The sequence below is a fragment of the Ceratotherium simum genome, chromosome 20 (genome assembly GCF_057802395.1).
Source record: "Ceratotherium simum simum isolate JZ-2026a chromosome 20, ASM5780239v1, whole genome shotgun sequence".
In the NCBI taxonomy this organism is placed as follows: Eukaryota; Metazoa; Chordata; class Mammalia; order Perissodactyla; family Rhinocerotidae; genus Ceratotherium; species Ceratotherium simum.
Window position 1 is genome coordinate 54,650,185 of NC_141919.1, and position 9,209 is coordinate 54,659,393.

The 9,209-nt window shown below is 58.8% G+C and overlaps 1 protein-coding gene across 5 annotated transcripts; it reads left to right on the forward strand.

Moving 5' to 3' along the window:
* The first annotated feature begins 883 nt into the window (after positions 1-883).
* On the forward strand, positions 884-8,929 carry CDK20 (cyclin dependent kinase 20). 5 transcript variants are annotated; one of them, XM_087444797.1, is made up of 8 exons: positions 884-1,107; positions 1,533-1,646; positions 3,800-4,009; positions 4,232-4,353; positions 4,542-4,604; positions 5,805-5,928; positions 6,319-6,474; positions 7,849-8,929. In XM_087444797.1, exons 1-8 carry the CDS (start codon positions 1,033-1,035, stop codon positions 8,044-8,046), a joined length of 1,062 nt encoding a protein of 353 aa, XP_087300923.1. In that variant the 5' UTR covers positions 884-1,032; the 3' UTR covers positions 8,047-8,929. The 5 variants fall into 5 exon arrangements, with proteins under 5 accessions (XP_087300923.1, XP_004442795.1, XP_087300925.1 ...); XM_004442738.3 differs by having other exon boundaries at positions 3,800-3,988; XM_087444799.1 differs by lacking the exon at positions 7,849-8,929 and adding an exon at positions 7,576-7,723.
* Positions 8,930-9,209: the final 280 nt, after the last annotated feature.

Genomic DNA, 9,209 nt, shown 5'->3' on the forward strand with positions numbered 1-9,209 from the left:
CCTCTGCCGTGTTTCCAATCTCTTGCTATTCAAACAATGCTTCAGTGAATAACTTTGCACATGTTATTTCTCGTGTGTGTAATACATCTGTGGGAGAATTTCTGGAAGTGGGCTTGCTGGGTCTAAGGGGATATGCATTTGCAGTTTGATCAGCATTTCCAAATTACACTCCCACCAGCGATGTATGAAAGCACCTGTTTTCCTATAGCCTGGCCAATAGACTGTTAGGTCTGGAATCTTTAGCCATTTGATAAGTGGAAAATTGTAGATTATTTTGCATTTATCTTACTGTGTGTGAGATTGAGCATCTTTTCAGAAATTCAAGAGCTACTTGTGTTTTTTGTCAACATCCTTTGATGGTAGGCACTTCTTAAAAATCACTCAGGCTGCAAATTCCTCCCAATATTTCCTCATGAGAAGCCTTAGAGATGGACTTGCTGGGGCAGAGTTTGCACTTTTTAAAAGCTATCTCCATACCCTGCCAATTGACCTTCCATAAGGGAGGCCCCATTAACTCTCCCTCCACAACGGAGCCCGGGATCCGTCTCCCTTCATCATCATCGGCCCTGGGTCTCATATGTGGAAAAGGACACCCGCGTGACGTTGAAGCAGGCACCCCTAGTTACAAGTGGGGAGCCCGGCGTGCTCCTGGAGGAGCCGGCACCGCCCCCCGCCCGCGTGGCCCCGCCCCTAGCTGCAGGCCCCGCCCCGCCTGCGCGGCCCTGCCCCCCGCGTGCCCCTGCGTCTCTCGTCACTTGACGTCGGCGGCGCGGAGAAGGGCGGGGTCGCATCGCTCCCGGTCCGACGTTGGCGCTGTCGCCGCGCGGGAGAGTGTCCCCGAACGAAGCGCGCCGCGAGGTGACAGCGGGCGCCTGGCGGGGCGCGGACGGGGCCAGGGCGCCCGGGCGCGTCCCCTCCGTCCCCCCCGCCCGGCCCGGCGCTCGGCGCCGCCCGGTTGCTAGGCAGCCGCGTCCGGGCGCGGGAGGCGGGGCGGCTGGCGGGGAGCGGGGTCGGGGTCCCGGGCCGCGCGCGATGGAGCAGTACTGCATCCTGGGCCGCATCGGGGAGGGCGCGCACGGCATCGTCTTCAAGGCCAAGCACGTGGAGGTGAGCCGAGGCCGCGGCCCCCCCCCCGACCTCCCCCGGTTCCGTTCTTCCCTGCCGGTGTCCGGGCCACGCTGGGCCGCTGCGCCAGCCTGCCCGCCTCCCTCCTCCGGGGGGGTGCGCCCACCACTCTTGCCCCCTTCAGTGGGGGCGTCCAGGTTGCGGCCAGCTGCCCACCCACCAGCGACGCTACAGCGGTCGTCCCGCGAGTGTGCCCCAGGAGCGTGGCGTGGATGTCTCTGAGCTCAGTGCCCAGCGCTGCTGGGTGCCGGGCTGGCCCTGACTTCCCTCCAGAGCGGGGTGGGGGCGCTTTCCACCCCCAGAGGGCCTCAGGCCCCGGCGGTCCGCCGAGGTGGCGCGTTTCTCGTCCTCTCGCCTCCTTTCCCGGCCGGGGATGGGGCGGCAGTGTCTGCCTTTTGTCCGCACAGACTGGAGAGATCGTTGCCCTCAAGAAGGTGGCCCTGCGGCGGCTGGAGGACGGCATCCCCAACCAGGCCCTGCGGGAGATCAAGGCCCTGCAGGAGATCGAGGACAGTCAGTATGTGAGTGGGGCGCGGGTTCGGAGGCGCCCGCCCTCCTCCGCTCTCTCCCCTCTGGGGGCCGCACCCACTCTGCTCGCCCACGTCTCTCCTCACCTCTCGCTGACTCATTTTTTGTCCACGTTTACCCTCACTCATTCCCTCCCTCATTCACCCACTTATTTCTTCGTATAGTCGTTCATGCATCATTCACTAACTTACCCTTTTTTCTCGAAACAGTGATTTCTAGTGATAATCATAACTGCCACCTATTGAGCTCCTGTTATGATCTGCAGGCTGAGTTAACTGCCATGCGTACATTGTCCCCTGAGTCCTCTCTGTTACTCTGCAAGGCAGGTTTCAGGATCTCCGTCTCTCAGGCCAGGGGAGGAGCCTCAGCCACCAGCTCACGACCCTCACCTGGTCCCTGGAGGCTTTGGCCCAGGTCTGATTGAGGAGTCAGCATGTTTTAACTAAACTTGGGGCCTCGGGTAGCCTCTGCCCTGTGCTGGGCACTGGTGATGCGAAGAAAAAGCAGCCTGACCCAGCTCTTGAGGACTTAAGTGGGGTGGGGGAGATGGACAGAGGGTGCAGGGCCCACCTGGCATGGTTTGTGCTGTGATGGGACTGGGAGGAGGGACACCTGACACCCCCAGCCTCATTCTCTTCCTGGGACTCTCTCTTGTCCATGTCAGCAGTAGAGACCTGCTTGACTTCCTGGGGAGTCCCAAGGGTGGGTGATACTCGGACTGTTCCTTATCCTCTGGAGATGTCCCTGATAGATTGGGTGATAAAAGCGTGTTATAAAACTGCATGTGTCCTCCTGGTTTTGTATGAAAATACTATGTATATCTATGAAGGTGTGCTTGCCTGTGCCATATCTAGTGTAAAGTCTGGTGGAATATACTTTAAGGTGACTATATGTGATAGGATTTTTCTTTTCTTTTCTTTTCTTTTTTACAGTTTTGTATATTATCTGAATTTATGTGTGTGTTCCGATCTGTAAAATGATCGTGCCCCACCTTCCAAGTCAGAAAACCAGCAATAAGGCCATTCTTGCTTTTTGAGGAAAGTCAGAGGGCTTGCTGACAGCCCATGTGTGGGAGAGGCCGAGGGCCTGGAACGAGGCTGGTCACATGGGCCCGAGTCCTGTGGATCAGCAGGCCTGAAGGTTCTATCTTTAAAACACTCCAGATTTCACCCTGGCCCAGGCCACCGTCACCTTGCACCAAACAGCTACGGCAGCCCCCGCTGCTGCCCCCACCCTGTCAACAAATGTAAATGAGATCATCCACACCACTGCCTAGCTGGAAAAGCCCCTGTGGCTTCTCTTCACTGTCACCATCTGCTCCTGCCCGCCCCCAGCCTCTCCTCTCATTCATTCAACACAACTTCTTAAGCGACTCTTTGATGACAAGCACTGTCTAGGCTCTGGGAGCAGAGAAGAGAGCAGACGTCCTTCCCCTAAACAACCCCACCGGCACATGTCCCCTCCAGCCTCCTTCCTTTTCTTCCTCTGGGGTTTGTGCTTGCTGCCCCCTGCCCAGAGCTCCTTCCCAGATCCCTGCATAACCGACCCCACCCCTCTCTTCTCCTGTGTCCTCATCAGAACCAGGACCTACCCCGCTGGTTGGTTTGCTCGTTTGTCAGTCGTCTGTCCCTCTGTGCTTTGAGCTCCATAAGATCCTTCAGGACCCACCGGCCCTTGCTCCTGCTCACTGCTGTGCAGCCCAGCCCCTCTGGCCCTGTGTGCCCTCAGGGAGTATACGTGATGTGTCTCCAGCTGTCCCAGTGCTGAGGAGTTGTGATTGCTGGTGCCTTCTCTCGGTGCTGGGGTTTAATGGCCCTAGAGGAAACTGGAGGAAACCTGTGCTTGTGTGTGTGTGCGTGCGTGTGTGTGACCAGGTGATTTTCCCGTTCCTGGGCTGGGTGGGGGACCAGCCCCTGCCCTAAGTGGCCTTCTTTAGACCTCCTTTTCCCTGAGTGTTCGTGGAGCGTTAGAGTGGGGTCCTGCCTTCTCTCGGGAGAGGGGAGCACCAAGAGGGCTCCGAGCTCCCTGGTTCTGAGCCCAGATCTTGTGTCACTTCTCTGGCTGCCTGGTCCTCTGGCAGGGCAGGGACTGAGGTCCCAGAGAGGGTCTGAGCTGTGAGTCGGGGGTGATAGGATGCCCTCCGCAGGTGGTGCAGCTGAAGGCCGTGTTCCCACATGGCGCAGGCTTCGTGCTGGCCTTCGAGTTCATGCTGTCTGATCTGGCCGAGGTGGTGCGCCATGCCCAGAGGCCACTGGCCCAGGCGCAGGTCAAGAGCTACCTACAGATGCTGCTCAAGGGTGTCGCCTTCTGCCACGCCAACAACATTGTGCATCGAGTCAGTTCCATCACTGGCCGGGTTAGGGCCTGGGGGCCTGGCTGGGCTGGGAGTGGGCCAGCCTTGAAGAAGGCGTGGTCAGAGGGGGGACGTGGGGGCAGGGCCTGTGGGTAAGTGGCCAGGGGTGTGGCCCTGGAGGAGGTGTTGTCCTAGGCTGACCCGGGTCCTTAGCCTGGCAAGCCATCCTGTTCTGAGGTCCTCTGGGGGCTCTGGAGGAACTAATGCCTCCTTTGGTACCCTCAGGACCTGAAACCAGCCAACCTGCTCATCAGTGCCTCAGGCCAGCTAAAGATAGCAGACTTTGGTCTGGCCCGGGTCTTTTCCCCAGACAGCAGCCGCCTCTACACACACCAGGTGGCCACCAGGTAGGGAGGGCCGCTTCCCAGGCAGGACGTGGCAATGGACAGGCCCCAAACCTCCTGCTGGGGAAGAGATGCTTCTGGACCTCCTGTCCAGACAGTGCTCGTGGGGCTGGTGTGGGGGCCAGGGTGACCTTCTGGGCTTCCTGTCAGACCAGTGACCTGGTTGTGACCGCCCACCCTCTTCCTCACAGGTGGTACCGAGCCCCCGAGCTCCTGTATGGTGCCCGCCAGTATGACGAGGGTGTGGATCTGTGGTGAGATCTGTGGGCTGGGCAAGGGGGAGTGTGGGTCATGGAGTTACTCTTCCTCTTGAGCTTTGAGGTCTCTAAGCCATTTGGGGAGTTTTCCTGCTGTGAGCTCTAGGTTGCCTTGAGGGTGTCTTCCCTGGTTAGGGTATCTCTGAGGAGTTTGGGATTAGTGTTTCTCTCCATGACATCTTTGAGCTGAGTGGGATCCGAGTGGTTGTCCCAGTGGGAAGCTTCTGGGCTGGGATGGGAGAGGTGGTCTGAGGCGTGGAGCATCTAAGCTGGTACGCAGGGGGTTGTATCCCAGGATGCAGTGTCCCTGAGCTATCCAGAGGCTTGGGTCCCTGGATATGAAGGCTCTGAGCCTTTATTGGGGGTAGGGTGGTTTGTACGTGCCTAAGAGTTTGAGATTCTGGGGCTGTTTGGAGGTCTGCCCCAGAACGTGAGGAGGGCACTGTGTGTCCCAGAATGTGAGGCTCTGAGAAGGTTCAGGGTTGTAGAGGGGTTGCTGCGTGTTCTAGAGTTGAGGCTCGAGAGCTCTTTGGTGAGTGGGATATGCTCTATGCTCTATGCTTGAGGTCTCTGATTGTTTGGGGGTCTGTATTCTTGGGTATCAAGCCTCTAGGCTACTTTGTAGGTGCTTGACCCTAGTGTGCGGTGCGGATGCTGGTGTGGGGAGACCTGTGTTCATGGTGTGAGGCGATGGAGCTGGTGTGGGGAGACCTGTGTCCGTGGTGTGAGGCGATGGAGCTGGTGTGGGGAGACCTGTGTCCGTGATGTGAGGCGATGGAGCTGGTGTGGGGAGACCTGTATCCGTGGTGTGAGGCGATGGAGCTGGTGTGGGGAGACCTGTGTCCATGGTGTGAGGTGATGGAGCTGGTGTGGGGAGACCTGTGTCCGTGGTGTGAGGCGATGGAGCTGGTGTGGGGAGACCTGTGTCCATGGTGTGAGGTGATGGAGCTGGTGTGGGGATATCTGTGTACCTGTATCCGTGGTATGAGGTGATGGAGCTGGTGTGGGGAGACCTGTGTCCACGGTGTGAGGTGATGGAGCTGGTGTGGGGAGACCTGTGTCCATGGTGTGAGGTGATGGAGCTGGTGTGGGGAGATCTGTGTACCTGTATCCGTGGTATGAGGCGATGGAGCTGGTGTGGGGAGACCTGTGTCCACGGTGTGAGGCAATGGATCTATTTGGATTCTATATCCACAGGGCTGTGGGCTGCATCCTGGGGGAGCTGTTGAACGGGTCCCCCCTTTTCCCAGGGGAGAATGACATTGAACAGCTTTGCTGTGTGCTTCGCATCTTGGGCACCCCCAGCCCTCAAGTCTGGCCGGTTTGCAGGGCCCGTGGTCGGGAGGGGTGGGGGCAGGTGTCCTCCATTCCCCGCAGCAGCTAGTGACTCCCGTCCCCTGCACCTTCTCTCTCATGGCCCCTGCCCTCCTTGACCTCCCAGACCACTGTCCTGGCCCAGCTCAGGGGCCCCTCCCTCCCGGCGCTGCTGGAGGTGGGAGGGCCAGGTCCTGTCTCTGTCCTTTCCCACCTGTCCCCAGCACACATGCAGTTCTCTCCAAGCTGGGCAGGGAGCGGGCACCGAGAGGGTGAGGGAGGAGGAGGCACTGAGTGCCTGCATGGAGACACAAGTGATGGACTGCCAGAGCAGGGTGGGCACCCGCGAGTGAGAACTGACATGGGTGCTGTCCCCCACGTACCCGCTTCTCTTCAGGAGATCACGGAGCTGCCCGACTACAACAAGATCTCCTTCAAGGAGCAGGCGCCTGTGCCCCTGGAGGAGGTGCTGCCCGACGCCTCTCCTCAGGCCCTGGACCTGCTGGGGCAATTCCTTCTATACCCTCCATGCCGGCGCATCTCGGCCTCCCAGGTAGGGGACCCCGTTGCTCTGACCCTCCCCACTCATGCTCAGGTGACCCAGCAGGTCAAGGTCCCTCAGAGCCTGTGATGGGTTGGGACCAGAATCCCAGAGAACGGGGTGAGGAGCAGGTGCCTCTCTCGTGAGCAGGTCCCAGAGGGCCTGCGGGCCGGCAGGGGGTGGCCCGTTGGAAGGGTGTGCCCACCTCGCAGAAGGGCGCCTCTTCGGGTCTTTGGTGACTGGCTCCTGCATCCCTTCATCCCTTTAACGAGTGTTTACTCAGCACCCAGCGGGTGTCGGGCATCGTCCTGGGCCCTGGCCCCGTGTGGTCTCCACCCTGCCGTGAGGCAGGGTGGCCAGGCTGTGGGAGCTGCGGGAGGGAGGCTGGGACTGACTTTGGGTCGCACGAGGCTTCCTGGAGGAGCACAGGTTAAATAGGGGAGGTGTCTTCCAAAGAGACACGATGAGCAGAGGCCTGGAGAGGAGGACCCAGGACAGGTGGGTCATGGCTGGGAGGCAGGGAAGGAGGGGAAGGACCTCGGGCTGATGGTGTCAGGGCCTCTGTCGGGTGCGCCTGTCCATCTGGCGTCATGGCCACCCTCCCCTCCCCACCCTTGGCACTGGCAGCCTGTGTTCATGCACGCCCCTAGTAAGTCCCCATGTCAGCAGTGCCTTCGAAATGCTGCCCCCAGTCTAAGCCACCACCCCGCCACTGCCTCCCAGAGTCTGCTTCTCCTCCTGCCCATTCAGTGTCTCCTTCACCTGGCAGAGCGGCCTTGTCCAGGCAGGCCGTCACAGCCTCCTCTGCAGGGCCCTCCTGTGGCTTCCTTTCAGTGGAGGAGCCCAGGTCCTAGTGGCTCACAGGCCTCACACACTCAGGGCTGTCACTTCTCTGACCCTGCCAGCTCCCGTCCCTCTTGTTTACTCCCCTTGGGCCCCAGGCCCCTCCATGTCCTGGGGTCTGTGCATTTCCGTCCCTGGCCTCTCTCGCTCACCTCTCAGGTCTCTGCTCGAGCGCCACGCCCCCCCCCCCCCCCCGGGCTTCCCCTCACCACTGTTGAGGCCTGCAGCCTCCACTACTCCTCGTGCCCATGGTGCTTTCTCTTTCCACAGCACTAATCTGCCACACTGTCTGTCCCGCTTCTTTATCTTGTCTGTTATCCCCACCCCGGCTATGTGGAGAACTTCAGGAAGGCAGGTTCTGTCCTCTGGAACAGTGCTCGAACGGTGAGCACTCAGACATGCTGGAGTCAGCTGAGCGCATGAGCAGATGGAGGAATGAGCTTCTGCGGGGCAGTGCTTGCGTCCCCCCCAGAGGGAAGTGAGCTGAGGCGGGGATGGGAGGTGACTGGTTTCCCTCTGCTGTTCCTTGCTTGCCACCCCCAGGCTGTCCTACACCAGTACTTCTTCACAGCCCCCCTGCCTGCCCACCCCTCAGAGCTGCCGATTCCCCAGCGCCCAGAGGGGCCTGCACCCAAGGCCCACTCGGGGCCCCCCCACGTCCATGACTTCCACGTGGACCGGCCTCTTGAGGAGTCGCTGTTGAATCCAGAGCTGATTCGGCCCTTCATCCCGGAGGGCTGAGATGCTGGGCTAGGCCCCACCAGCCTGCCCCTAGGACCATCCGGGCCTCTTGTTCCTCTGCTCCAGCCTGATTCGACCTCCTCCATAGCTACCCCGTGGCCACACAGGACCCACTTCATACCTGGTTCTGCTCCCAGCCAGGCGACGAGGTCGTCCAGCCCCAGCAGAGGAGACCCAGGCCATGTGTCGGCCTCCCATCTGTGTGCTAACTAACCCCCCAGAGACGGGAGCTCCATTGCCGAGCCCGCCGTGGTACTGCTTCTCCAGGTGCTGGCTTCCTGGTCAGGGCCTGTCCTGGTGGAGCCATCGGGGCATTGCAGTGTCATGTCCTCGTGTCGGAAATGTAAGCAGGAAGGGAGGTTTTGTTTGGTTTTGTTCTCAGAGACATTAAACACTAGTTCAGTTTTGAGATTTATTTTAAAAACCGCAAGTAGTTCTGCCTGGTGTCTGCCTTTCTGTTCGTGTCAAGGGCAGTGGCTGAGGTGGCATCATCTCCTGGCCCTCGCTTCTCTGTAGTCACTGGGAAAGTGGCCTACACTTACTGTGTAAGCCACCACCTTACTGAGATCCAGAGCAAAGGAGACAGGCGTTCCTGGAACCCATTTGTTAATTCAGTAAATCCCAATACAGTCTCAACCAGCCCTTGTTTTTCTTATTTAATAATTTGATAAGCCGATTCAGAAGTATGTATGGAAATGAAAAGGTTGAGAGGAGGCAGCAGAAACAGAGGCAGGAGAAGAGGAGAAAAACGATGGAAGGACTTACCCTGTCAGATACCAGGACTTCTCCTAGGGCTGTAACAATAGAGGATGTGGTATTGGTTCAGGGCTAGACGAAAACACACAGACTAATAAAAGCTTCTTAGCAATCTTTTATTCTTAAAGTGTTTGTTTTGTGCTCCATGTGGATAAACTTCTGTAAGCACTGAGGACACAGGCAACTAACGCTGCCACAGTCACTGCCTTCCAGGCTCTAGAGGGAATACAAAGCACAGTAAACTCCAGGGGTTGCTTCCGGGAGAAGTCTGACTGTCTCATGTGTCTTTAAAGATGTTTTGAGGGTCTGGCCTCTGCCGGTTTCTCCAGCCACCTCTGTCGACTCTGAGCTCCGGCCCAGCTCAATTTCTGGTAGCTCTCACCACCACATAAATGTGAGCCTGTACC